The sequence below is a fragment of the Balaenoptera acutorostrata genome, chromosome 19, assembly GCF_949987535.1.
Source record: "Balaenoptera acutorostrata chromosome 19, mBalAcu1.1, whole genome shotgun sequence".
Taxonomy (NCBI): domain Eukaryota; kingdom Metazoa; phylum Chordata; class Mammalia; order Artiodactyla; family Balaenopteridae; genus Balaenoptera; species Balaenoptera acutorostrata.
Window position 1 is genome coordinate 62,975,185 of NC_080082.1, and position 26,798 is coordinate 63,001,982.

The 26,798-nt window shown below is 57.1% G+C and overlaps 3 protein-coding genes across 3 annotated transcripts; 2 read left to right on the forward strand and 1 right to left on the reverse strand.

Moving 5' to 3' along the window:
• The first annotated feature begins 713 nt into the window (after positions 1-713).
• NDUFA3 (NADH:ubiquinone oxidoreductase subunit A3) lies at positions 714-3,281 on the forward strand. Its single transcript, XM_007181398.3, has 4 exons — positions 714-802; positions 1,022-1,096; positions 2,520-2,597; positions 3,128-3,281. The coding sequence occupies exons 1-4, from the start codon at positions 793-795 to the stop codon at positions 3,217-3,219; spliced, it is 255 nt and encodes an 84-aa protein (XP_007181460.2). The 5' UTR covers positions 714-792; the 3' UTR covers positions 3,220-3,281.
• Positions 3,282-3,338: 57 nt separating this feature from the next.
• Positions 3,339-9,963, reverse strand: TFPT (TCF3 fusion partner). Its single transcript, XM_007181396.3, has 6 exons — positions 9,547-9,963; positions 8,779-9,037; positions 5,805-5,875; positions 4,229-4,298; positions 3,926-4,144; positions 3,339-3,492 (listed from the first exon to the last, which is right to left on the reverse strand). Exons 1-6 carry the CDS (start codon positions 9,567-9,569, stop codon positions 3,373-3,375), a joined length of 762 nt encoding a protein of 253 aa, XP_007181458.1. The 5' UTR covers positions 9,570-9,963; the 3' UTR covers positions 3,339-3,372.
• Positions 9,964-9,971: 8 nt separating this feature from the next.
• PRPF31 (pre-mRNA processing factor 31) lies at positions 9,972-26,367 on the forward strand. The gene is made up of 14 exons (XM_007181397.3): positions 9,972-10,125; positions 13,167-13,351; positions 13,443-13,503; positions 16,026-16,109; positions 16,715-16,812; positions 17,406-17,512; positions 18,207-18,376; positions 20,631-20,788; positions 21,958-22,047; positions 23,611-23,738; positions 23,826-23,898; positions 24,478-24,606; positions 24,706-24,804; positions 25,959-26,367. The coding sequence occupies exons 2-14, from the start codon at positions 13,175-13,177 to the stop codon at positions 26,082-26,084; spliced, it is 1,500 nt and encodes a 499-aa protein (XP_007181459.1). The 5' UTR covers positions 9,972-10,125; positions 13,167-13,174; the 3' UTR covers positions 26,085-26,367.
• Positions 26,368-26,798: the final 431 nt, after the last annotated feature.

Consider the following 26,798-nt stretch of genomic DNA (forward strand, 5'->3'; position numbering starts at 1 on the left):
AAGTTGGGAGAGGGCGCAGTCATAACTGTTGTGTTCATTAAACTTAAAAAAAAAAAATAGCACCTATTATGTGCCAGACCCTGTGCTACACGGTTGGGGGAAAGGGGCACAGAAGGGAGTCAGACCCCATTACTGTGCTCAAGTAGCTCCCAGCCTGATGGAAAGGCAGATTCCGACGAGGTTAGTTAAAACAAAACAAAATGATGTACGCTATAATGGAGGTCACATAGGGCACTGTGAGAGTATACAGAAGGCTCCTAACCCTTCTGGGATGAGACTTAGGGCTTGCAGGACGAACCGATTTTAAGCTGGGACCTCAAATTGGTGATTCGTCCTCTCCCAGCCTCCGTTTGTCCATCTGTAAAATGGGCTCTCATAAGTAAACTATAAAATGAGGACTGATGCATTCCGCCTTAGCTGGACCTCAGTAGGAGGACTGGAAGTTACTCCTCTGGAACGACTTTCTAGGCTGATGGAAAAAACAGAGAGCGGCGGCAGGTGCGCCAAGACAGGTTTGCACTTAAATCTGCAGCGCCGCCTCTTTTCCCCGCAGCCGTCGGCTCGGACCGCTGTTCTGCGCCAGTGCGCACGCGCGGATTCAGCCCGTGGAGGCTAGCGGGCCAGGACCACAACTCCCAGAGTGCTCCGCACCCCCGCCACCCCCTGGGATTCCTTGCTGCGCCAATGAGCACGCGCGGACTCCGACTGCGGAGGCCGTGCCCAGGGACCACAACTCCCAGAGTGCTCCGCGCCCTCGCCGCCGCAGCCGCCGCCGCCGTTGCCGAGACCAAGATGGCCGGGAGTAAGTGCGGGTTCCGTCAGCGCGCGGGGATGGTACTGGGAACCCCGGGTGGTGCCAGGGGTAGGGCAAGACGGAGCCCCCGTGGAGGCGGTGGGGTCCGGGCCGGAGGGAGACGCAGAGGTCACGAGGGGGCTCCTCCAGGGCGGGGGTGGCGCGAGAGGGGTAGAGGTCACCGGGGGCATCACCTGCAGGGGTGACCCTCCTCGCCCACCCTTCCAGGAATCGCCGCCTTTCTCAGGAATGTCTGGGCCAAGGAGCCGGTGCTAGTGGCATCCTTCACCATCGGGGGTCTCGGTGCGTGAGTGCCCCAGGCGCGAAAAAGTGCATCACCCCCAATCGGCGTCCCGGCTTTATCTCCTCCACCCCCTAGAGGTCCCACTGCCCCCCACCAATGCTCCATCGCCACCCCCACCATCGTTCCATCCTGTACCCCCGAGGCCCGACCGCCGCCCTCAACGTTCCGTGTCCCCACTTGTATGAACACCCCCCACCCCTAGTATTATGACTCCTCCACCACCCCATCGCTCCCCACCCCGTACACACCCACCCAAGAGGTCCAGAATCCCTTCAAAGAGGTTGTCAACCCTAGCTGCGCATTATAATAGCTAAAAATAATAATAATAAATGAAAACTAATGTCCTTATCCTCCCCTTTCACCCTCATCCCCCCCCCCCCAGATTCTGAATTGAATTGGGTGGGGTGGAGGTGGGGCTAGGGAATCTTGTGTCTTGTGAAAATCCCCCAGTGATTCTAATGTGCTTCTGCGAATGAGAACCTCAGCTGTAGAACTGGGCTACTCAGATTTCAAGGTGATGCTCTGGGTCTTGTTGAAATACAGGTTCTGATTCAGTAGGTCTGGGGTGGGTCTGCGGATGCTGCATTTCTAACACGTTCCCAGGTCTTGTCAATACTGCTGGTTGGCAGGCCACACACTGAGTGAGGTTCTAGAACACAGTTGTCCCACACGGCAGCCACGGATCACACGGGCCACTGAGCACTTGAAATGGGGCCAGTATGAGTTGAGATGTTACATGTTACCCTGATGTAAAGCATACACCGGATTTCAAAGACTTTGTATAACAAGGAGTATATAAAATATCAATGTCTTTTATGCCAAGGATATGTTGAAATGTTTTGGGTATACCAGCTTAAATTTACTTTTTAATTTGTATGTTTTATGTGGCTATTAGAAAATGTAAAATTACATATGTGGCTCTTACATTTATGTCGGACGGCACTGACCCAGAATATTCCTTTACATGCCTTGCCCCACCCCCATGACGCCCTGCTCCTACCCCAGGTGGACTGTAATTTCTCAATGACTGTTCTTTGTACAAAACCTTCTCCTCAGTTTGTAACAGTTCATGATTTCTCTGGAACATTCCCAAGACACCCCCGACCCCCACCCCTTAATATGCTCCATGGCTCAAATGCGCTCATTCTGTGACCAACCCTTTCTTCCTTCCTGTGTCTTCTAGGTCCCACAAGTCTGTGGATGCTTGGCTTCCACCCTCACCTCCAAAAAAAAAAAAAAAAAAAGTCTTATAAACCGTTCTGCTGATGTACGGGGCTCCCAGGGTGCCAGGGGGCCTCCTGGAGGTGCTGGACCCCGCTGCTCCCCTCCCCGCATGCACTTGACCCCCATCTTGAAAAGGCTCAGCTACTGTCCCCGCCGCCACCTCCTTCCCCTGGGCCTCACCCCTGTGTCTCTCCGCAGCTATAATCCTGCCTGCACTCAGCCCCTACGCCAAGTACTCCATCATGATCAACGAGGCCACACCCTACAACTACCCAGGTGAGTGGGAGCCAGGGCAGCAGCCTTGGACCCTGCTGAGCTGGGGGCGGAATGATGATGGGCAGGTCTTCCCTCTGCAGGGAGCCAAGATTCTGCAGTGCAGTCTGGACTCTCTTTTTTTCCTTCAATAGATATAATCCACATGCCATAAAATTCACTTTCTGTCTGTTTTTGCACTTTGAGTTTCTGTCATGGTTCCAGATTTCTGTCCTTGTCTGGGTTCCCAATCTCTGTTGCTTTCTGGAGTTTTGTCTTCCTGGGTCTCCACCTCTCCAGGTCTCTGTTCTGCTTCCTTGTATCTGTTGGGTCTTTCTCTGGGTCTCCTTTCTGTATCCATCATTCTGGTTTCCCATGTCTCTGGGTCTGTATTTCCCCACTTCCCTGCATCTCTGATTTTCTGACCCTTACTCTCTTTCTTATCTCTCCCCGGGGTCCCGTTTCCCTCTTTGAAAGTAAGCTGACAGGCCAGCCCTTCTCTGTAGGCCCCCAGCGATCTGCTCGTCTCAGTGGCCCACCCTCCTGTCCCACAGTGCCCCTCCGAGACGATGGGAACATGCCTGATGTGCCCAGCCACCCCCAGGACCCCCAGGGCCCAAGCTTGGAGTGGCTGAAGAAACTGTGAGCTCCTCCATTGACAGGGAGAGGCCCCCTCCCTGATGGCCCCCAATAAAAATGTGAAAACCACGCCCAGCGTCTGAGTGTGTGCGGCTGCAGGTGGAAGCAGTGGACAGTGGCCACGGCGAGTGTGGGGGTTGGTTTACTGTGGGGGGGGGGGTCAGTCAAAGGCGGGGCTGGCTAGGGTGGGGTAGGGCAGCAGTTTGTCCGGCCCCCGAGAAACCCAGCTGGAGTCTAGGGCCTCGTCCGCTTCAAAGCCGAAGTCTTCCTCGACCTTAATCTGGGGGAGATGAGAACAAGGTGTGAGAAGGGCCCCGGCCTCGCTGTTCTTTCCCAGGCCAGACGGCGTCCTCTGTGCACCTCACCAGAAGTCCCGGCATCCCCAGGTCCGCGTGCTCTCCAGTGTCACCTCCCTCACCCGCCTTCTCTCCCTCCTCTGCCGCCAACCCTCCCCGGTTATCTTTTCTTCTCCCCAGAGCCTCCTCCAGATCTCCCTTCTCCACCCAAGCCCCTTGCCTGGCATCTTCCAACTCTTTCTCCTTCCCCGGCCAACGCCAGCCCTGTCCAACCCTTCCAGCTCTCCCCGCCTTGCAGGGCCCAGCCCCGCTCCCCCCGCCTTGCAGGGCTCAGCCCCTCTCCCTCCGCAGTGCAGCAGGGAAGCCCAGCAGCCCCAGTCCCGCCCTGCGGACCCCTGGACTCCAGGCCGCCCCCACCTGCACCGGGGCCAGTTCTGGAGTCAGCGCAGCTCCCACTCGGCGGCCGTCCCGGGGTGCTCGCCGCCTCTTCCGCCCGCTGGGCCCCTCGCCAGGGGCCGGGCTGCCAGGTTCTGGGAGTGCGGGCGTCCTTCTAGGCGGGGACAGCCCCTCTTTCTCTGGAGGCTCGTTCTCGGCGTTGCCTGGGGTGGGGGCGTCTGCGCCCTGGCTGCCCTCGTCCTGGCAGACAGGGAGGTGGGCGCGTGAAGGCTGCGTCCTGGGCTCCCGGTTCTCCCAGCCCACCCGCGGCCGCATGGCACTCACCTCCAGCACGATGGTGAGCTGGCTCGCGCGGTAGTCATCGCCGTAGGAGTCCAGCACTCTCATGAGGAACCTGCGGCCGGAGAGAGGCCGCCGGGGGGGCAGCTTTATCTTCCGGTGGTTGGGAAGGGGGCCCGCGACAGCCCAGCTCTGACTCTGAAGCCAAGGCTCTCCTGGCCCCAGAAGGTCTGAGACACCCAGTGGCAAGCACTTGAGCAGCCAGTGGGGCTCTGGGCAGGACCAGGTGACCTGCACCTCCGCTCCTGCTCTGTCATCTGGAGGGGACAACCCCAGCCGGGCGGCCCGCTGACCACGACCCTGCAGCTTGATGACAGCGCTGCAGTACTCGGCTTGTAAACAGTCAAACGTAAGTTATTATTTTCATTAACCCCTGGGAGGCGGGCCCAGAGCACTCACTGGGGATGCTGCCTTCTCTTCCCCACCCCTGCTTCTAAAAGCTTTTTGGTTTTTTGTTTGTTTTAAGCTCTGATTAGATGGTTCCCGTAAGCCAGCACCTGGGTGGAGCATTTTACGTGCAGTCTCTTATTCTACAAGTAGGTATCAGGTGTCCTCTCTGTGCTATCCACCACGGAAGCCACTGATCACCTGTCACCGTCCTTGAGCGCCTGCCACGTGGCGAGAGTGACTGAGGAATGGAAATTTTAAATTTCGCTTGATTTTAGTTAATTTAGATGAAAATCGGAACCACGTGGCTACCAAGCACATGAAATGAGGCTCGTACAACTGAGGGAGTGAATTTCCCATTTCACTTCGTCTTAATAAACTTGGCCTGTGACCACTGAGGAAGTGAATTTTCAATTTCATTTGAATGAATTGAAATTTATTTTAATGAATGTTAAAATTCAACTTCAATGTAAGATAAAGTCACCACCGGCAGCTGGCATCCTGGACAGCACAGGTGCGGACAAGAGGAGGGCCCAGGGGCTGAGCCCTGGCTGCTGCAGGTTCAGGGTTTGGGGAAGTGAGAATGAACCGGCAAAGAGGCAAGAATCAATGGCCGGGAGGAGGGGAAACAGAGGCAGATGAGTGACCCGGCCAAGAAAGTGCTTCAAAGAAGAGGGTGTATCCACTGGGTCAGGTACGTGGAGGGCTGAGGGCTGACCGGGGGGTCTCGGCATCACAGAGACTCTGTCGTAAGGCCTGTTCTCCGCATTTCATGGAGACGGAGAGTCAGTGGAGTGGTGGGCCGGCCCCAGAGCTCACTCCGCGTCCTGGTCGCGGTGACCCGAGGCGGGAGGCTCAGCTGAGCTCATCCCCTGTGGGCTCCCATTTAATCCTCAGCAGCCTTGTGATCTCAGTGTTCACCCTTAGTTGATGGGGAACTGGGGCTCAGAGAGGGGGTGGGGCTTGCCCTGAGTCACACAGCAGAACGGCGCCTGAAGCTGAGTCTGCGACCCTAAGCCTGGTCTCCTGCATTCTGCTACACTCCGTTCAAAGGGAGCACACCACTCCCCCCAAGGCCCAGGGCTCAGCTTTCTTCCAAGGCCAAGGTGGTGGTGACGGGCTGGGGAGTAGAGGCAAGCGACGCAGGCCCGGAGCAGGTGTGCAGGGGGGTTACCTCCGCTCCTGCTGGAGCCTCCGCGTTATCCGCTGTACCTGATGGAGCCTGTTCAGGACCCGCTCGTTCACCTGCGGGGGGGTGGGAGAAGACACAGGTCAGCCGGATTCCGCGTGCTCAACACGTGGTGAACGGGGCCCCGCTGGCAGGCGACTGGCCCAGGACCGTCCCGGGGCCTCCAGGGCCCGCTGTGTCTGCTCCTTCCCCCTCCTCACTGCCTCCCTTGCTCCTCTCCCGCATCCACGGCACTCACACTGGCCTCCAAGCTCGCGCTCGAGTCCCCTGACACCGTCCTGTGCTGGGGGCTTTCCACGTGCTCTCCCCCAGGTGCCCGCAGAGCTCTCTCAAAGGCTGCACTCAAAGGCTACCTGCTCGGACCTCCCGTTAATTGCAGCAGCCCCTCCCCCACTTCCCACGCCAGAGCGTCCCCCTCCCCCTTCTCAGCTCCACTTTTCCATCGCCTTATAGCCTCTCTCGCTATGCCGTGTCCTCACTCTCCGTCTCCCCCACCAGAACAGAAGCCCCAAAGGACCGGGATTTGTGCCTCTGTCCCCGGTGCCTTGAGCAGACCCTGGCAGAGGGGCGCTCCCTAAATACTGCTAAACAAATGACTTCACCTAGCGATAAAATGCTTGAAGGACACCAAACTGGTAGATATGCTGGAGATCAGGGCAGGAGGTGGCCGCTTCAGTTAAGGTCATCAGAGGAGATGTGTGCCCAAGCGTGAAAGAGTATGTTCTGCTCCTGCGTCAGAGAGACCTGGGTTTGAATCCCAGCCTGCCACTTATCAGCTCTGTGACCTTGGGCAAGTTACTTAACTTCTCTGAGCCTCAGGTTTCTGCACTGGTAAAAGGAGAATAATAACAACTTATTCCTGGCGGGGGACGGGGGAGCTAAGAGCAGAGGCTCAAATGCAACTCCGTTTGAGCAAATGGTTGAGTCTCTTTGGACCCCAGCATCCATCTGTTGAACAGGGCTCAGGATACCTGCTGCTTGGGCGGGGGGGTGCTGAAAGAGGTCCCAGATGTCCTTGCGTGCAGCCCCCAGAGCAGGCCTGGCACGCAGCGCGTGCTCACAGGTGAGAGTGCTCGCTCTGACAGCACCACCCTTGCTGTCAGGCCCTGGGAACACACAGTGACGTGAGGAGTCTGGAAATCACGGGCGGGGGGCGGGGAAGAAGAGAGAGGAGTGGTCGTGGAGAGAAGAGAGGTTGGGGTGAGCTGAAGGATGAAGCGGAGGCAAAGCTACCTGGTAAAAGATACGTAGTATCTGGTTTATGTATATTATGTAAGTTTATATTAACACGTACATAAAACCATATTACAGAGTGCTGCAGGGACTTCCCTGGCGGTCCAGCAGTTAAGACTCCGCGCTTCCACTGCAGGGGACGCAAGTTTGATCCCTGGTTGGGGAACTAAGATCCCACAGGCCACACAAACAAACAAACCAAAAAAAAAAAAAAAAAAAACCAAACAGTACTGCTAGGAACGTCATCGGGTTACCTGTCATCAGGTGTGTATTTGTATGTGCGTCTGCTGGGTACGGAGGGAGGAGTGGGACAGCTGGCCACAGGCTACGCGTAGGTTCAGCCTTCGTGCGGCTTCAGGGGAATATACTTTACCACCTGGAGCTGACCCTGCTCCAAGCCCACTGCCCTCCGCCTGGCATTCACATCCCCTCCCCAGAATCCCCATCAAATCAAACACCTCTCCAATCCTGAGTAAGCCCTGTGCTACACAGAGTCCCAAATGGACCTTTCCCTCCAGTGTGACATGCTCCTGCTTAATCTAAGACTTGATGCAAACCTCACCTCCTTATTAGTTCTCTAAGTCGTCCCTCTCTCTCCCTCTCCTTGACTCCTACCCCAGCTCAAGCCGCCTCCTCTCCTGCCTGGGCCACTACACCAGCCCCCTTCCAGAACTCCCCCAACACCGTTGTTATGGGTTGGATGCTGTCCCCCCCAGAAAGGTGTGTTGGAGTCCTAACTCCCAGTGCCTCAGAATGTGACCGTATTTGGACACAGGGTTCTTCACAAAGGGAATCGAGTTAAATGAGGTGACTGGCCTTAACTGGCCAATATGACTGGTGGTGTCCTTATTAAAAGAAATTGGGATATACACACACACACAAGCACGGGAAGATGAAAGCAGAGATCTACAAGCAAGGAACACAAAAGATCTCCAGCAAGCCACCAGAAGCTAGGGAGGATGCCTAGAACAGACAGCAGATTCTCTCTCGCAGCCCTCAGGATGAACCAACCCTGCTGACACCTTGATCCCAGACTTCTAGTCTCCAGAACCGTGAGGCAGTACATTTCTATTACTTAGCCATCCGTTTGTGGTTCTTGACACAGCGGCCCTAGCAAAAGAGTCCAACCAAATTCAGAGAGTCTTTCAAACACTGACCCTGGCCCTCCCCTGCTTGAAACCTTTTGATAGCTCCCCATCACTCTCAAAAAAAAAAAAAAAAAATCCAAACCTCTTGCTCTGGTGTTTGTGGCCTTTCAAGATCTGGGCCCTGCTTACTGCTCCATCCTCATTCCCACCAAGGAGGCTAATGCAGTGATTCAGCAGAAAGAACCTGAGGCTGGGCAGAGGCGTGGGGATGGAGGGGAGGAGAAGGACCCCAGAGAGATCTGAGAGGCAGAACAGACAGGACATGAGGAGCGAATGATGTCAAGGGTATGGGAGATTTGAAAAGCTTGATCGGTGGGAAGTAAGAGAGGCACCTGTGAAACATCAGTGAGCTGATCTGGGCTGTCAGATGATGCTCCTAGAGGAGACATCTCTCCAAGGTGCCTTGCACAGTGCCTGACACATAATAGGTGCTAAATAAATGAATAATGAATGAATAAGTGAATGGAAAATTCATTCAGCCGGGCAAGGAAGGCTGGGCATCTAGACAGGCAGAGACTGGGAAGGATTGGTAATGGAGGTCAGGGGACCCCAAAACAGGGGAATCCACACTCACCTACCTGCTCGATCTCCCGGCAGCGCCGACCTAGCGCCTGGTACTTCCTGCGGTTTAGTTCCCGCTGGCGCCGCCGCCGGCCCCGGGCTGCCTCTTCCTCTTCATCTCGCTCCCGGAGCCCGGAGCCACCCAGACCCCCAGACACAAACTCCACTTCTGTCTCAAGCTCGCTCTCCAGGATGTGACCACCGAACAGCGGAGGCAGCGCCAACTCTGAGCCTGGCGGCGCTGAGAACTCTTCAAAGCCCACGGCTGCCATGGTCCTGTAGAGTCAGTGGGCTCAGGGACCCTGAATACCCAGCCCTTAGTCCCTCCTCCCACAGACCAGGAGCCCAACTCCCAGACCCCTCCTCTCTCTGATGCAGGAGTCCGAGGACCCCAGCCCACCATTCCCAGGATCCAGAAGAGTTCGAGCCCCGACCCCTTCCTCCCAGGATCCAGGAGTCCAGAGCCCCAGCACCCCCTTCCCAGTATCAAGGAGTCCAGACTTCCAGACCCTTCTTCCCCGAGTCCCACGGGGAGTTCGAGCCCGCCAAGCCCTCACTCAGACCCAGGAATCCTGACCCCCAACCGCCTCGCCTGTCAGATCCAGGAGTCTAGACCCGTAGCCTTTCCCCCCCAGGATGCTCGAGTACGGACCCCAGTCCCTACAAGAGTTATAAGCCAAAGGAGTTGCAGGAACTGCAATCCCCGTCAGTCCTCAGCGCAGAAGACCGCTCTTATGCAGCCGCAATGTCTTTTGGGATTCGTGGTTTTCCCCAAAGCCACTCACCCTTCTCTCTGCTCCAGTTCCATCTCTCTCCGACTCCGGGCGCCCCGGGCCTCAGAACTTCCAACCTCGCTAACCTCTAGGTTAAGTCGTTCGCAAAACTACCTTTCCCATCAGGCTTCACGACCCCAGCATCCGGGACTTTGCCGCTATGCCTTCTGGGAGCTGTAGTTTCCTATTTCCGGCTCCGCTCCCCAACCCCTCCACCTCCACCTCGACTCCCGGCTGAAAGCCTTGCTTTCTCGTCGAACGCCTCCACCAGTGGTCTGAGTTGCCCTCGACTTTATTCTTGTCTTGACACCCTGTCGTCAGACTATGGCGATTCTCCGCTTATCAGGCTCAGTCCACAGCGGGCGTGAGCCGGATAAAGCCCCTCTCTTCTCTCCTGCTCATCCCTTCTCCGCCTAGCGGCAGGTGCTAATAAAGTTGTTGTTCCAAACGCAGCCAGGAAAGACGCGGTGCAGGGGCCAATCAGAGCGCAGCTTTGCTTCGACGACGGCGCAAGGGTGAAACGTCATCAGTGAGCGTCGACCGCTGCTGGGAAGCTAATTTCCTAGAAACCATCGTGCGAGAAGAGAAAAGGTGAGTGTGATGGAGACGAGGGAAGGGCGGGAGGTTGGCTTCCTGGGTCTGGGGGAGGAAGTGTGTAAGGAGAAAGGCGGGCCTTCGTAGACCGACTACCCAAAGGTCTCAAATGCTCCTACATTGTTACGGCTCTGGGGATATAGCGGCAGCAAAAAATCGTTCCCGGCCCTCTTGGCGCTTTGCATGGTGCCTGGGGAGACAGGCTTAATCAAGTAGTTACTTAAATAATCACAAATGTGTGAAGTGCCTTAGGGTACCCACAGGGCGTGCGGGGTGTATATCACCAAGCAACCTATCTACTCTAGAGTGGGGTGCGTGGGTCAGGGAACTGGAATATGAGAACTGAAGGATGAAGAGGTGTTGAGCTGGTAAAAAGGGAGGGAATGAAGACCTAAAGTGAGGAGAAGAAGTTGGTAAGCGAAAAAAGCGTGAGAAGGATTCAGGGGCATGGGGGATAGTGGCGGGGGCTGAGGCTGGAGAGGTTGGCTGGCATCAAGCGAGGTCGTGGTACCTACTCCGTGCCAGGTGCTGCGCTGGGCGATGGAAATAGTGTGCAGTGAACAAAATGGACACGGTCCCTCTTTTCATACAAATTTAAGCTTAATGAGGAAGATGGACATTAAACAAAATGTTAGAAATTTAGAGAATCTCAAGTGTTGAAGTGAACTAAAGGGTTCATAGGATGTAGAACAGCGGGATAGGGTCTAGTCTCAGGGTCAGAGATAATCCACGCTGCAAGAAATAATGTTTGCGCCCTTACCTTTGGGATGAAAAAATAATATATCCAGAGAGCCGGAGAAAGGAAACCATAATGTGGTTTAAGGATTAAATTAAAGGATTTAATAAGGATAAGGTATAATTATTAAATAAAGTTAAGGATGTAAGGATTAAATAAAGGATTTAATAAAGTTCATTATATAAGGATTAAATAAAGTATAAGGATTAAATAAAGTTCATTCATTCATTTGCCCAATATTTCTTGAATACCTACAACGTGCTGGAGATTCTACTAGATGGTGGAGATATAACAGTGAACAGACAGATACCACCCCTGGTTTTGCTTACAGTTTAGTGGGGAAACAGAAGAGAGGATAAGAAGAGATACTTGAGTCTTATGTATGGAGAGCAGGTCATGTCCAATAAAGGAAAAGTTCCTCTTATTCAGAGAAAGCGAGAGTAACGAGAGTTTTAGAGAAAGGTGTGTGTGAGATAACGTGGGTGCGTTTACAAGGAAAAGCTGTGTCTTATAAAGAGAAGTGAGTATAAAGGGGACATTGCATCTTAGAGAGAAAGGAGAGTATGAGGGGAGACTGAGCTCAGAGACAACTGAACATCCAGGGGTCCTAAACCGGCAGCTCAAGGGCCAAATCTTTCCTGTAATCGTTTTAGTTTGGCCTGTGCCATGGTGGTCTGTTTAAATTAACCACTTAGAAAGAAACTTTTCAAACTGGGAGGTTACACATAAAAATTCTGACTCTCTTACTTTTCTTGAAAAAAATTAGAAAACCTGGCAACATGGAGCCCGTGTTCCCACTGGCAGGGCGTTTCTGAAGCGTTGTGTCAGCTGAGTTTTCACATCAGGCATGATTCCCTAGCTCTCCAGGCTCCACTTCTCCAGTTGCCCAACCCCCAGCCTGCTTCACTCACTTATGTCACCCACTTAGCCTCTGCGGACATGGACATTTGCAGCCTCCGTTCGTCTTTCTGTAAATTTTATTTTATTTCTTTATTCTTTTGGCTGCACCATACAGCTTTCAGGATCTTAATTCCCCAACCAGGGATTGAACCGGGGGCCACAGTAGTGAAAGCGCCAAGTCCTAACCACTGGACCATCAGGGAATTCCCCTGTTCTTTAATTTCACTTTTTTTATTGAAGTATAGTTGATTTACAATGTTGTGTTAGTTTCAGGTGCACAGCAAAGTAATTCAGTCATATATATACATATATATCTATCTATTCTTTTTCAGACTCTTTTCCCTTATAGGTTATTACAAAATACTGAGTATAGTTCCCTGTGCTATACAGTAGGTACTTGTTGGTTACCTGTTTTTTATATAGTAGTGTGTACATGTTGCATTTGTCTTTTTTTTTTTTAATTTTTATTGGAGTATAGTTGGTCTTCAATGCTGTGTTACTTTCTTCTGTATGGCAAAGTGAAGCAGTTATACATATACATATATTCGCTCTTTTTTAGATTGTTTTCCCATATAGGTCCTTACAGAGTATTGGGTAGAGGTCCCTTTGCTATACAGCAGGTTCTTATTAGTTATCTATGTTATACATAGTAGTGTGTATATGTCCATCCCAATCTCACATTTATTCCTCCCCCCCCCCTTCCCTCTACATTTGTCTTATTGAAAGAGAAGAAGAACAGGAAGAGGGAGTGTTTCTTATTTTTAAAAAAACAAAGCACTGGGGAGGACAGAGTGGTGGGGATTGTACCTTGTAGAGTAGTGCTTCGCAGCCTTTTCCACTGCGTGGGATTCACCGAAAATACTAATATTTGGACAGCACCTGGGGTAGATGAGGAGTTGCTCGTAGCCCGAGGTGATGGGCCTGGAGGCTCTAGACACTTTAGGCCCCGCCTGGTTGTCCTGATGGCTGAGGAGAGCAGGATGTGTCACCCATTTGGGGCCCAACAGTTGGTGGGGAGGGGCCTCTGCTAGGGGGAGAAGGAAAGGATGTGAGGAGAGGTCTTGTCAAGGGCGGGGATGTATCTTTTAAGTCTTAGTGAAGTGGTGGTGTGAGGGGTGTGCAGTGTCTTGTCCAGTGAAGTGAAGGTGAGAAGGGTGGGTAGTGTGAGTTTTGACTGGAGACCATCTGGTTCTGGGAAGTGGGTTCATGGATTCATTCAGCAGGTATTTATTGAGCATCTGTTATGTGCCAGGCACAGTTAGGAGCTAGAGAAAAAAGCAAAAGAGTGTACCTGTCCTTGTGGAGCGTGCATGCTGGTGAGGTTGATCAAGAAGGACTGGGGCCATCTGGCGGGGGGGCCTCTCCCAGTAATGAGTGGGGACCCCACTCACCCTCCCTGCAGGCCTCGGGATGTCTCTGGCCGACGAGCTCCTAGCTGACCTCGAGGAGGCGGCAGAAGAGGAGGAAGGAGGGAGCTACGGGGAGGAAGAGGAGGAGCCGGCGATCGAGGATGTGCAGGAGGAGACCCAGCTGGATCTTTCTGGAGATTCGGTCAAGAGCATCGCCAAGCTGTGGGACAGCAAGATGGTGAGAGGACCTCCGGGGCGGGGGTGACACAGGCAGCAGCTGCTTTGCCTGGAGAGTCCCGGGTTCTGACTCTCTGCTCCTCCCCGGACAGTTCGCTGAGATCATGATGAAGATTGAAGAGTATATCAGCAAGCAGGCCAAAGCTTCGGAAGGTACCTTTGCCCTCGCCCTCGCCCTCGCCCTCGCCCTCGCCCACCCCCACCCCGGCTCTTCTCCGGCCAGACCCCTCGGCTCTTTTGCTGCTGGTGACTTTGGAAGTTGGCTCTTCCTCTCACCCTTTACCAGAGCCCTCTTCTCTTCCATCCCAGCCCAGTCCCCTCCTCTCCCAAGAGTGTACTGCATTCTAAAGCTGATACTTCTTTCGTTTTTTTAAGTTTTCTTTTTTCTTTTTTGGCTGCACTGTGCAGCCTGCGGGATCTTAATTCCCCAGCCAGGGATCAGACCCAGGCCCCCTGCAGTGGAAGCGCAGGGAAGTCCCTAAAGCTGACACTTCTTAAGTGTCAGCTCCTTGCTCTGTGCTGAGCGCTGGCTAATCGTGATAGGATTTCTCTCAAGGCTTCCCAAACTTTATTGATAACCTGATCAGTTATAGAGTTTTGCCACACCTGTAAAACAGTTATTATTTCACATTTTTAAATCCACATACTTTTTTCCTTCAGTTTACCCAAGAAGGAAAGATATTGCTACTGTGGATGGAAAACTAGTATCATTTGGTAAATAGAAAGTAACCATGAAAACATAAAAAAGTATCCATAAAAATTATTAAAGTCTCTCCTCACTTCTAACTCTGGGCAAAGCTGGGTTATCTGTTGAGTGTTCAGACCAGCTCTAAGAGGACAATGCCGTCATCACCCCCATTTTTCTTGGAAAGCTGTGGCTCTCAAGTGGAATTCCTCGGCAGCGGGGAGCCAAGGGAAGCTTTTTGGCACAGGAATGGTGTAGTCAGAGCAGAGTTTCAGGGAGACTCACTTGTTCCACCCTTTCTTTTTTAAAAAAATTAATTAACTTGTCGGCTGCGTTGGGTCTTCGTTGCTGCGCGCGGGCTTTCTCTCTAGTTGCGGTGGGCTTCTCGTTGCGGTGGCTTCTCTTGTTGTGGCGCACGGGCTTAGTTGCTCCGCGGCATGAGGGATCTTCCTGGACCAGGGCTCGAACCCGTGTCCCCTGCATTGGCAGGCAGATTCTCAACCACTGTGCCACCAGGGTTAAACTTTAAACCTTTAAAACGTTCTTTAAAGTTTTCCTGAGGCTCCCTGGGGGCCAGGCGTGTGTGGGCCCCTGCTCTCAGAACGCTCAGGGGCTGGTGGAGCAGTTACTGGTGGGCGGCGCCTGCTGGGATGGAGGGAGCCCAGGGCACTCGGGAGCCACAGGAGGAGCTGGCTGACCCTGCCGCGGTCAGGGAAGAACTGATGTCTCGGCTGGGCTTTGAAGCATGAATACACATGACAGGCCAAGAACGGGGTGGCGGGGGGTGCGCCCAGGGAAAGGGAGCTGCACCTGCAAAACCTTGGACATCCACAGTGGTGGGGAGGCTGGCAAGGCACCAGACCCTGCAGGGTTTCAAATGCCAGGCCAGGGAGTCGCGGGGAATCATAAAAGTGACATTTCCTGGTGTGGGCCAGGCTCGGGGATTTTAAGTCAGACCCAGTCACGCCCCGTGTCTGGTGGGGAAGGTGGACACGAAACACCTCAAAACTGGGTGGCGATGGTGCCTAATGGACGTGGCGGGAGTGTGGCGGGAGCCCAGAGGAGACAGCCGACCCCTCCTGCAAGGTGAGGGAGGGGTTCTTAGGCGCCTTGTGAGTCTTAAGGACATAGAGGCATTTGAGCATCAGGATTCAGAGCGCAGACTCAGGAGTCAGCTCTCAGCTCTGCCATCTGCTGGCTCGGTGACATCAGGCCGTGTCCCTCCGTTTCCTTCTCTGCAACATTGGCCTGATTTAACACCAGCCTCCCTGGCTGGTGGTGGATAAAATAAGTTAATGCCCGTAAGGCACTTATAACAGTGTCGTATGCCCAGTAAGTCCTGTGTGTGTCAGTTGTTCGTGATAATACTGTCATCATCGTCATTATCGTCGTTATTATTAGAGCTTGAAGGGTTTTCCAGAAACAGACACGAGGAAGGGATGTACCAGGGAGAGGGAACAGCACATTCAAAGGCCAAGAGAAGAGTGAAGCAGGCCAAGTGTTCAGGGCACTGTAATCAGTCCTTTAATGGCTGGAACGAAGTAAAGCGGGGGTGTGATGAGAGGATGGATGGGGCCAGGAAGGCGCAGAGACCAGACCGGAGTCACTGAGTCAGCAAGTGTGCACGGAGCGACTGCAGCGGGCCAGGCGCATCGGGGTGCAGCCACAGGAAGCAGACCCGGTGCTGGTCCTCGCGGAGCTTCCGGCCTTTTGGGAGGCCTCAAACATCGCTCTGGGTAGCTGGGCTGTTAGTCTAAGGGTGTGGTGAGCCCCAGGGGGGTTTAGGTCCAGGGCGAGATGGGGTCAAGTCTAGACTGGCCTGGAGGGAGAGATGGGAGGTTTGCAGATATGCAAACCTGTCCCCCAGTTTCCTCTTCAGCCCCTCCCTGCCCCGCCCCAGCCGCATCCCCAGTCTCCCTGAGCTGTGGGATCTGGGACGGGGTGAGTGCATAGACACACACCCACACCAGGCTCTTCCTCATCCTCACAGTGATGGGACCGGTGGAGGCGGCCCCCGAGTACCGGGTCATCGTGGACGCCAACAACCTGACGGTGGAGATCGAGAACGAGCTGAGTGAGTGCCGGGAAGGGCAAGCAGGGACAGCCCTGCCCGGTGTCCCCCACGGCCTCCTCCCATCCCCAAGGGAGGGGCAGGCAGGATCGCAGGCCGTCTTCCCTGCTGGCCTTTCCCGGGGTCCTGCCCCCAAGCCCCTGTATTAGCTGGAATCCAGGTTCAGCTCCTGTGACAAGTGGTTACGTGAAAAGGCAGCATATTTTCCTGTCATTTGAAAGTCTGGATGAGGAGTCCAGGCTCTTTCTGTCTCGTTGATCTGCCACCTGTTTCATGGTACAAGGTGACTGCCCACCTCCAGCCATCACCTCCACATCCTCATCAGCAAAAAGACGGGAGAGAAGAGGAGGGCACAGTTTTTTCCTTTGAGGGAGTGGCCTGGAAGTTGCACATGTGACTTCAGCTCACATCTTGTAGATCAGAACTAACTCCCATGGCTGCGTCCAGCCATAAGGGCAGCTGGGAAATGTAGCTTTGTGCTGCGTGTCCGTGAGCCCAGCTATAATTAGGGGTTTTGCTGCTGAAGGAAGAAGGGGAAGTGGGTACTGGGGGAGCCAGCAGAGTCTGCCTGCCCCTCATCGGGCTCCTCTCCGCCCTGTCGCCCTTAGACATCATCCATAAGTTCATCCGGGATAAGTACTCGAAGCGATTCCCCGAACTGGAGTCTCTGGTCCCCAATGCGCTGGATTACATCCGCACCGTCAAGGTAAACGGGAAGAAGGGGCTCCCCGACTACCACTAACGGGAAGGGGAGGCGGGGCCCTGCTCTCGGACCCCCCCAGGGCTAAGGGGAAGGCTCCCCTCGCTCGGCCTGTGGCCGGAGACAGGATGAGAATCAGGGAGGCAGTCCTGAGTGCCAAGACCCCGAGATGGCAACAGGCCTGGTGCATCCAGGGAACAAGAGAGGAGGCGAGAGGCGAGTTGCAGAGGCTCCGGGTCTTACGGGAAAGTGAAGGCGGGGTCACCAGTGCACAGGGCCCCCCGTGAGTCCAGGGGCGGGTGGGGGCGGTGGCAGGGGATGCCCACACAGGGAAGTGACGTGGTCAGACCCGCACTCTGAGTGGCCACGGGCCACAGGCCTGTGGCGGCAGCGGGTCTTCCCTGGGTGGCCCATGTGCTCGGCTCTGCTTCCGGGTCAGCCCGCACGGGGCAGACGGTGCGGATCCTTTGAGCAGCGGAGTTGCCAGGAGTGGGGGAGGCAGGGGAGTGCCCCGGGTACGGATCGGGGGGGTGCAGGAGCACGAGAGGCTCTAGAGCTTCCTGAGTGCCAGGCCCCTGTCCCGCCCTCTCGCCCCCCAGGAGCTGGGCAACAGCCTGGACAAGTGCAAGAACAACGAGAACCTGCAGCAGATCCTGACCAACGCCACCATCATGGTCGTCAGCGTCACCGCCTCCACCACCCAGGGGTGCGCACGGGGTCCGGCCAGCGGCATGGCCGTCAGTCTCGGGGGCTAGGGCACTTGGGCTCGCAAGCCAGGCACCGTGCTGGGCTCGGGGCTCCCCGGGCGTGAGAAGCCAGCCGCGCCCGGGGTTCCGAGGCTGAGGCAAGGGGCAGGCCCGTAATTGGAGGTGTGCGTCTCTGGCGTGTCATCCCCTCGCTGGGGTGAATGCCGGCTCTCCACCTGCCCCTCTGGCATCCATGCTGTGCCTAGGAGAAGGGGGCGTCTGTCACCCCGGAGCAGAGGTCTGGAACGGTTGATCGCAGCGCTGACCGTGCTCCGAGGGGTGGCCAGCAGGGCTGAGGCCCGCGGGTGTGGGGGGCCTCGGCAGGAGAGCGTCTCAGGCAGAGGGAGCGCCTGCAGAGGCGCGGCTCTGGCATGGCCTGGGCAGGGGCGCCTCCCCGAGACGGAGACAGGACTGGGCAGGGAGGTGGTACCACCGAGGACGGGTTCCCGGCAGCCCTGGCCTCCAGGCCTCGGGCCGGCGGGAGCGATAGCTGCGGAGAAGCCGCACACGCGTGTGCGCGCGCGCACACACACACGCGCGCGCGCGCGCAGCTGGGAGGACGCGGCCCCGGGCCGCTCAGACGGCACCTGCTGAAGCTCGAAGGTCCGGTCGTCCCAGCCTCGCCCCCGCCCCGCCCCCGGCCCCGCCCCGCAGGCAGCAGCTGTCGGAGGAGGAGCTGGAACGGCTGGAGGAGGCCTGCGACATGGCGCTGGAGCTCAACGCCTCCAAGCACCGGATCTACGAGTACGTGGAGTCGCGCATGTCCTTCATCGCGCCCAACCTCTCCATCATCATCGGGGCGTCCACCGCCGCCAAGATCATGGGTGAGGCCCGTGCCCACGCAGCGACGGCCCCGCGGGCCGCGTGACCTTGGGGAAGTCTGTTCCTCTTCTGTAAAATGGGGGTCTGGCCCTGGGGCCCCGGGACCGTGTCCCCTCGCCCCCACCCTCTCATCTCTCCCGGAGGCCACAGAGGTCGGCCGGCTTGCTCTTCACACAGACACGGAGGAAGGATGGGGGCCCTGAGCCGGGTCAGCCAAGGGGAGAGGCGGCGTGGCTGGTGGAAAGGCTGGGCATCCCAGCAGCTCCCAGCTCTGCCACGGGCCCACGGGGCCGCCTGGCAGTAGTAAAGTCAGCTCTCTGAGCCTCAGTATTCTCCACAAGAGGGGGCACTGGTCCTGGCAGTGTGTTAGGACTAAACAGTGGGTCCCTTCCTCCTCGGGGGCTCTCTGCGGCCTCAGAGTGCCCCCTCAGGCTCCTGGCCCCTTCAACCGAGAAACACTTTCTGGGGGAGTTTGATAAAGCAGCCGTATTAGTCAGCTCGGGCTGCTGTAACAAAGTACCATAGGTTGGGGGGTGGCTTCAACAACTGAGGTTTATCCTCTCACAGTCTGGAGGCTGGGAGACTGAGATCAGGTGTCAGCAGGGCTGGTTCCTTCTGAGGCCTCTCTCCTTGGTGTGTAGATGGCCACCTTTTCACTACGTCCTCATGTGGTCTTCCCTCCATGCGTGACTGTGTCCTAGTCTCCTCCTCTCGTAAGGGCATCAGTCCCATTGGATTAAGGCCCATCCTGTGACATCATTTCACCTTGATCACCTTTTTTTTTTTTTTTTTTTAATATGGTCGCGCTGGGTCTTAGTTGTGGCAGGCGGGCTCCTTAATTGTGGCTCGCCAGCTCCTTAGTTGCGGCTCACCAGCTCCTTATTTGCAGCTCGCTGGCTCCTTAGTTGCGGCATACATGTGGGATCTAGTTCCCTGACCAGGGATCGAACCTGGGCCCTCTGCATTGGGAGCGCTGAGTCTTAACCACTGCGCCACCAGGGAAGTCCCTGATCACCTCTTTAAAGACCCTGTCTCCAAATACAGTCACATTCTGAGGTGTGGTGGGGGGAGGGTTAGGACTTCAATGTGTGAATTTGGGGGGGGGGCACAGTTCAGTGCATAACACAGTCTTGGGGGCAGGTGTGTGCAGAGTTGCAGGTAGAAGCAGTGGTGTCGGGGAAGGATAAGCTCAGGTGTGGATCCTGCTTCCCCCCTCGCTGACCTCACATCTTCGGGCAAACGGTGTCACGTGCCTCAGTTTCCCCAGTGGCGATTGGGGGTTGTGCTAGTTTCCTGTGACTGCTGTAACAAATGACCACGAACCAAGAGGCTTGAACGACACAGTTTATCATCCGACAGTTGTGGAGGTCAGAAGTCCACTGTGGGCCTCACGGGGCTAAAATGAAAGTGTCAGCAGGGCTGCGGTCCTCTATGGTGGGTCAGGGGAGGAAGCCGTTTCCCTGCCTTTTCCAGCTTCCAGGGGCGCCTGCATCCCTTGGCTCGCGGCCCCTTTCTCTGTCTTGAAAGTCTCCTCTCGTGCCACTCTGACTCTGCTTTTCTCTCCCACTTTTAAGGACGCTCGTGATTACATTGAGCCCACCAGGATCCTCCAGGATAATCTCCCCTTCTCGGGGTCCTTAACTTGCTCGTATCTGCAGAGTCCCTTTGGCTGCATGTGGCACTGTAGTTGCAGGTTCCAGGGATGGTGATGTCAGTGACCGTGGGGGCTGTTCTGCTCCCGCACAGGTGTTGGAGGCTTGTTTCAAGGACTCGTGTGTGTGATGAGACCATTTACCTAATCCTTAAAAGCGCCCAGCACAGGGCCCTGCGCACAGCGGTCCCACCTCAGAGGTAGAACTACTTACAGTATTTACCTGCAGCTCCTCGTCCCCTCCCCGACGTCCGCAGACACGCTCAGGGGAGCCCAGAGGTGGCGCACACCCGGGCCCTATCGTCACGAGCCCCCAGCGTGCTGAAAACCACTCCAAGGCACGGAGCAGGGCCTGTGTGGCTTCGCAGACGTGGGTCCGGTTCCTGCTGGGCCAGCTGGCTCCCTGTGCACCTTTAGCAAGTGGCGTCACCTCTCTGAGCCTCCTCCAAACCCCTGTCGGAGGTGGGACACGTCGGCCCTCCTTGGCGGGGCCGCCTCGGGGCTCCACGCAGAAACTCCTGTGAAGGTGCAGCGCACGGTGAGCCCCCAGACAAATGCCCTCGCTCCTTCTGACCCCCTCCCTCCCTCCCTCCCTCCCGCTGCAGGGGTGGCCGGCGGCCTGACCAACCTCTCCAAGATGCCCGCCTGCAACATCATGCTGCTCGGGGCCCAGCGCAAGACGCTGTCCGGCTTCTCATCCACCTCAGTGCTGCCGCACACCGGCTACATCTACCACAGCGACATCGTGCAGTCCCTGCCCCCGGTGAGTCCCACCCCCCTTGGAACCTTATGCTGTGCCCCAAAGGGCACCCCCCGCCCCCTGCTGCTCCCCGGGTCCCGGGGTCACTGCTGACGACAGGGGTCAGGACCCTGGAGGATGGGCCACACAGGGTGTACGAACAAGGGCGCTGGAGCTGATAGGCCAGGTTGGAGTCCTGGCCCCCCCCCCCAGGCTCCCCGTCTGTAAGTGGGGTGAACTGAACCTGCTTCATGGGGTCGAGACGAGGGCTCACTCGTACGAAACACCTTGACATCAGGCCTCGCACGTAAAAAGCAACGGAAGCGTGAAGCTTGTGAGTTCGGGGTTCCCTAGACCACGGTCAGGTTCAGTGGCCACTAGAAGGACTCACAGGGCTCACCTTGAGCTGATCCACCCAGGGTTACGGTTTATCAGAGTGAGGGCACCCAGAGTAACGCTAGCCGAGGGGAAGGCACGAGGGCAGGGTCCAGAAGTCCCGAACGCGGCGCCGCCTGAGACAGTGCGCACAGGCGCCGCCGGGAAGCCCCGCGGGGCCTCGGGGCTCAGTCTCTGCCAAGGCTCGGGGGCACAGACATGGCTGGGACCCTGTGACGCAGAGACCCCACCCTAAGTCACAGCGCTGTTCTCTGGCTTACCCAGGCCCCTGCCAGCACAGATCACCACCCAGGAGCCAGGGCCAAGGCCAGACTTCTTAGGGTTAAATTCTCCTCTACGCCTAGCTGCTGCTGGCTTACTATGTTATTATTATTACTGTTATTCTTCTTATCATTATTATCATTGCTACCACTACCATTACTACTAGTCACCGAGACTTGGGGCTGTGGGTGTGACAGGTACCATCTTGGTGTTTCTCAGAACTTGGCCCCTACCTTTCGTAGCACGTGACACCATTTTTGGTGATACACAGATGGATGTTTTAAATTTTAATCATAATGTAGGTATTTTCTCCATATCTGATAATCTTCCATCTGTAGTAATGCAATTCAGTCTTCTGTGCAAACGGGGAAGTAGGTTATCGTTATCACTGACTGATAATTTGTTACTGTAACACGTTATTGCAGTAAGGCGGTAGCGGTAAAGGTGACATGCTGACACGGTGGCCAGCGCTGTGGAAAGGCGGGGGTCTGATTGCACCCCCCGCGCTGACTCTGCCTTCCTGTCCGTTGCTGCAGGATCTCCGGCGGAAGGCGGCCCGGCTGGTAGCTGCCAAGTGCACGCTGGCAGCCCGAGTGGACAGCTTCCACGAGAGCGCGGAGGGGAAGGTGAGGGGCGGGCGGCGTCTGTCTGGGCGGTACGCGGTCTGTCTCAGGGAGAGCTGTCAGTAGAGGGCCCGCCACGGCGAGCGCTGTCCTAACAGGGCAGAGGCGGGGGTGTTTGTCGTGGCCCCGCCGAGGTCAGCGTCCCCTCCCCTTGCTGTACGAGTTTCCCGCTGCTGCTGCTGTGACAGATTACCTCAAGTTTAGTGGCCTAAAGCAACACAGGGTTACTGTCTTAGAGTTCTGTAGGTCAGAAGTTCACGGCGGGTTCCCTGGGCTGAAATCAAGGTGTTGGCAGGGTTCATTCCTTCCGGAGGCTCAAGGCGAGGATGGCTCCGCTGCCTCTTGCAGCTTCCACAGGCCGCCCGCGTCCCTTGGCTTGTGGCCCCTTCCTCCATCTTCAAAGCCAGCGTGGCATCTTCCCAGCTCTCTCTGACTCTGCTTCTGTCTTCACATCTCCTCTGACTCCTTTAAGGACCCAGTGATTACACTGGGTCCGCACTGATCATCTAAGGCACCCTCTCCCCGTTTCAGATCCTTAGCCCAGTCACATCTGCAAAGTCCCTTTTGTCAAGTAAAGTGACACTTTCACAGGGACCAGAGAGTTGGTTGTGGACACCTTCGGGGGAGGGGGAGGTATTTATTTGCCTACTGCACCAGGATCTGTCCCCTCTACCGGCACTGTCATTGTTCACGTAATTATTCCATCAACCTGTGCGCCTTGGCGGACTTGTTCTGGGAGAGTAGGTGTTTTCTGTCTTGTGCATGATTGTTTTCCGAGCACCCACCCTGGCACTGTGGGTTCAGGGGTTCAGTCTCTCTCTGACCACTGGCCTGGGTGCTGGGGGTACAGCAGTGAACCGCACAGACAAAAACCCCGCCTCTGTGGCATCTCCATTCTGGCTGGGGGCGGGCCGAGAAGACAAGAGCGGTAGATCTGCGGTGTGTCCAGTGGTGCTGAGTAAAGGCTGGGAGACAGATGCGGGGCGTTGGGGGTGGCGAGGGAGGTGAGACTGATGAACCTGGAACTCAGGGCGGGCTTCTCTGAGGAGGTGAGGGTTTAACATAGACCTGAGTGCACTTAGCATGCGAGTCCCGTGGATGCTGGGGGGAAGGGTGTCTCAAGCAGAGGGAATGGTCGGTGCACAGGCCCTGAGGCTGGAGCACAGCGAGCTCCGGGGAGAGGAGGCTGGCGGGATGGGGGCAGATCACCTGCAGCCTCGCACCCTGGGGAGAGCTTGGCCTCAGTGGGGGTGCTGAAAGGGGGCCGATTTGGGGTCCTTCCTGAAGGAAGAGCCTGGCGGGATTCTCGGGGTGTGACCGACTCCAGGGCGTCGCCACTGACTGACCTGAGGAGAGCTGGGGCGGAGGGTGGGCAGCGGGCGCGGGAGCGTCGAGAGGAGAGGGCTGAGCCGAGATACAGTGTGGGAGCATCGCGTGGTAGGTGCGACTTAAACCCGCAGAGCCCAGAGGGTCGAGGTCCTCCAGGGCCGCGTGGGAACGGGGGGGCCGGGCGGACAGGCCAGGCCCGAGGGAGCAGCTGTGGGGCCCCCGCCCCGTCCTCCGCAGGTGGGCTACGAGCTGAAGGATGAGATCGAGCGCAAGTTCGACAAGTGGCAGGAGCCGCCGCCCGTGAAGCAGGTGAAGCCGCTGCCCGCGCCCCTCGACGGGCAGCGTAAGAAGCGAGGCGGCCGCAGGTGGGGCCCGGGGACCAGTCGGGCTGGGACGGAATGGGAAGGGAAGAGGCTTGCACCCTCCCAGCTGACCCCCTGCCCTGTCCCCAGGTACCGCAAGATGAAGGAGCGGTTGGGGCTGACGGAGATCCGGAAGCAGGCCAACCGCATGAGCTTCGGGGAGGTCAGAGCCCACCCCGCTCTGCCCCCGCCCCCTGCTGCATTCCTTCCTCTCCATCTGTGGCCATGCCCCCCCGCCCCAGATCCGGGACAACACCTTAGCCTCCGCCCTGGTCCCCCCCACCCCGGCCTCCAGTCTCTCCCCGCCCCATCCACCCGGCACCAGTCCCCTCGCCCCGAGGCTTCCCATCCACCCAGGATCTGGAGGCTGTTCAGTCTCGTCCCTCCCCTCTTCCCTCCCCCGCCCCGCTGTACACGCGCTTCCCCAGGCTCCACCCCTGCCAGGCTCTTGTTACCCAAGCCTCACCCTACTGATCCTGCAAGAACTAGCTCAGATGCCGTTTCATCAGTGAAACCCATTTCAGTTCTTACACCACACGCACGCACACGCACACGCACGGCCCCTCTCAGCTGTGAGCTCAGGGAGCAGTAACGGGGCCTGACTTCCTTGCTGGGGCCCAGCAAGGCTCACTGCACTTGGGGCCCAGTAGGTGCCTGAACAGGGCCGGCTGATGGGGTGGATGCCTGGGCCTCTAGCTGACCAAGGAGGCAGCTGACACAGGACGCCTTCCCCTCCCACCAGATCGAGGAGGACGCCTACCAGGAGGACCTGGGCTTCAGCCTGGGCCACCTGGGCAAGTCGGGCAGCGGGCGGGTGCGGCAGACACAGGTGAACGAGGCCACCAAAGCCAGGATCTCCAAGACGCTGCAGGTACGGCCGCGGGCGGGGGAGGGGGCTGATGGTGAGGGGCGGCGGGCTCGGGCGCGTGGGCCCCAGCCACAGTCTGCACCTCCCTGGCCCTCCCCACAGCGGACCCTGCAGAAGCAGAGCGTGGTGTATGGCGGGAAGTCCACCATCCGCGACCGCTCCTCGGGGACTGCTTCCAGCGTGGCCTTCACCCCGCTCCAGGTACCGGCCCCGCTGGGGTCAGGAGGCCCAGGGAGAACCCCTTCCCCTCCTGGGCTTCAGCTGCCTCGCCTGCGGAAGGAGCACACACGACAGGGCCCCTCTCAGGGCTGCCGTGGGGGGAGTGGGCACCGATGAAGCCCCTGAAGGGCGTATCTGGGTTCCCTGCACTCGGTGAAGTTATCAGGGACCAGTTGGTCTCTCTGACCTCGAGCAGGCTCAGTCCCTCCCTGAGGCTCTGGGTCCCCACCTTCCGAGAGCCGGGTGGCTGGGGCCACCTCAGCGCCCCGCACAGGAAAGGTCCTAGGTAGGTGGGCTGGGCGGTCGGGACCCCCGCCGGCCCCCAGAGCACGGGGTGGAGCCAGGGCAGGTCACTCAGCTGTCGGGCCCGTGCCTCGGTTTATTCACCCACCAGATGGCGCTAGTGTGCCCTTGGGATCTGAGGAGTACGAGAGCTCATTCCCTCCGTCAGCGGGTGTCTGCTGAGCGCCTGCTAAATTCCGCGCGCTGTTGCAGGCGCCGGGACAGAGCCACAAAACAGAGACAGGAAGTTTTGCCCTCCCAGAGCTTGGGGGGGGCAGGGGGACAGATAACTAAGATACATAGTGTGTTGGAAGGTGGAAGGTGCTGGAGACTGAAAGGACTAAGGGAGATGGGGAGCCTCCAGGGGAGGCCTCAGTGAGAAGATGAGAATCACCGTGTGTAAAACATTCACAACAATGCCTGCCACGCGTCGGGTCCCCAGAGCTGGTCATTAAATCCTCGGTGGGGTTGGTGCAATTTGTGCTGGGACTGCAGGCAAGCCACTTACTTCTGGGACTCAGTTTCCTTATTCAGGAACCGAACAGGATCAGCTGTTCTCCAATGGTGGTGTTTTTAAAATCTCCTGGGGAACCTGCTAAAAATGCAGATGCCCAGGTCCTCCCCTCTTCCCCCACCCCCCGGCCCACAGAGTTAGAATCTCCCAAGGTGGGGGAGATTTGGGGGCTGGCAGACTGTCCACATGTTTGCCCAGAGCCCAAGGGCCACTGGGAAGGGCCCGTGGGCCCCTGACATTTCATGATTCCTTCACTGGGAGCTGGGGGAGCTGGGGCGGGGGGCATTGTTAGGGCCCAGGCCCGTCTCCCCACCCCATGCCATCTCCCCCACCTGCCCAGGGCCTGGAGATTGTGAACCCACAAGCAGCAGAGAAGAAGGTGGCTGAGGCCAACCAGAAGTATTTCTCCAGCATGGCCGAGTTCCTCAAGGTCAAGGGTGAGAAGAGCGGCATCATGTCCACCTGAGGGGCGGCGCCCTGGGCCTTCTCCCGCTGAAGGGACACACAGGCCACACCTCTCTGAAGGGATCGGGGTCAGGATGGGGCTGGGAGGTTCCGGCAAGGAGAGCCGCCCCGTGCCGGCCGGTGCTGGGACTGTCCAGCGAGGCTCGGGAGAAGGCCCGGCCCGGGAGCACAGAGATCGCCGCCCCACTCAAACACACAGCCCGCCTTCATCATGCGTCCTTTTTATTTTAACCGGGAAAGGAAATACCTTTGGAATAAGTGCAATTAAAAGCACGTTATCAGGATCTGTCCTTGGCGAGTGATCGTTTGTCAAACACCTGGGCGATTTGAGGAGTCAGAGCTACGGGGTTTTGGGGGAGAGAGCTTGGGCTCCCTGGAATCTGGATCCAACCCCGGGCCTGTCACTTCCTCATTGTGCAGTCCCGGGAAGAGAAGAGCCCTCTCCATCTTCAGCCCCCTTAGAGAACCCCGGCCGTTCTGACGCCCCAGCTTTCAATGCAGGCCGCCCTGGGTGGTCCTGGCATCTCATGCAGTTGGCCTCTGCCGCCTTCCAAGCCTCCACACTTCAACCACCAGGCGCACCTGTGAGGACGTAAAAGATGCCCAGGAAGCACTTAGCACTGGGCTCACCGTCAGGGCCCCACGACGGGGCACTTTTGTTATTCTGTCCAGTGTTTGCTGAGGACTCCTCCTCCCACCCTGGTGTGCCAAGCCC

Bases quoted from the DNA above. Each gene is read 5' to 3' on its own strand.
- NDUFA3 (XM_007181398.3), top strand. The intron at 1,097-2,519 runs GTGCGTGAGTGC...GTCTCTCCGCAG, and splicing joins CTTCACCATCGGGGGTCTCG to CTATAATCCTGCCTGCACTC. The intron at 2,598-3,127 runs GTGAGTGGGAGC...CCTGTCCCACAG, and splicing joins CACACCCTACAACTACCCAG to TGCCCCTCCGAGACGATGGG.
- TFPT (XM_007181396.3), bottom strand. From the start codon at position 9,569: ATGGAACTGGAGCAGAGAGAAGG. The intron at 5,876-8,778 runs GTAGGTGAGTGT...ACCCCCCCGCAG, and splicing joins GCTGCCGGGAGATCGAGCAG to GTGAACGAGCGGGTCCTGAA. The intron at 4,299-5,804 runs GTAACCCCCCTG...CTCCGGCCGCAG, and splicing joins AGGCTCCAGCAGGAGCGGAG to GTTCCTCATGAGAGTGCTGG.
- PRPF31 (XM_007181397.3), top strand. From the start codon at position 13,175: ATGTCTCTGGCCGACGAGCTCCTAGCTGACCTCGAGGAGGCGGCAGAA. The intron at 16,813-17,405 runs GTAAACGGGAAG...CTCGCCCCCCAG, and splicing joins ATTACATCCGCACCGTCAAG to GAGCTGGGCAACAGCCTGGA. The intron at 23,899-24,477 runs GTCAGAGCCCAC...CCCTCCCACCAG, and splicing joins ACCGCATGAGCTTCGGGGAG to ATCGAGGAGGACGCCTACCA.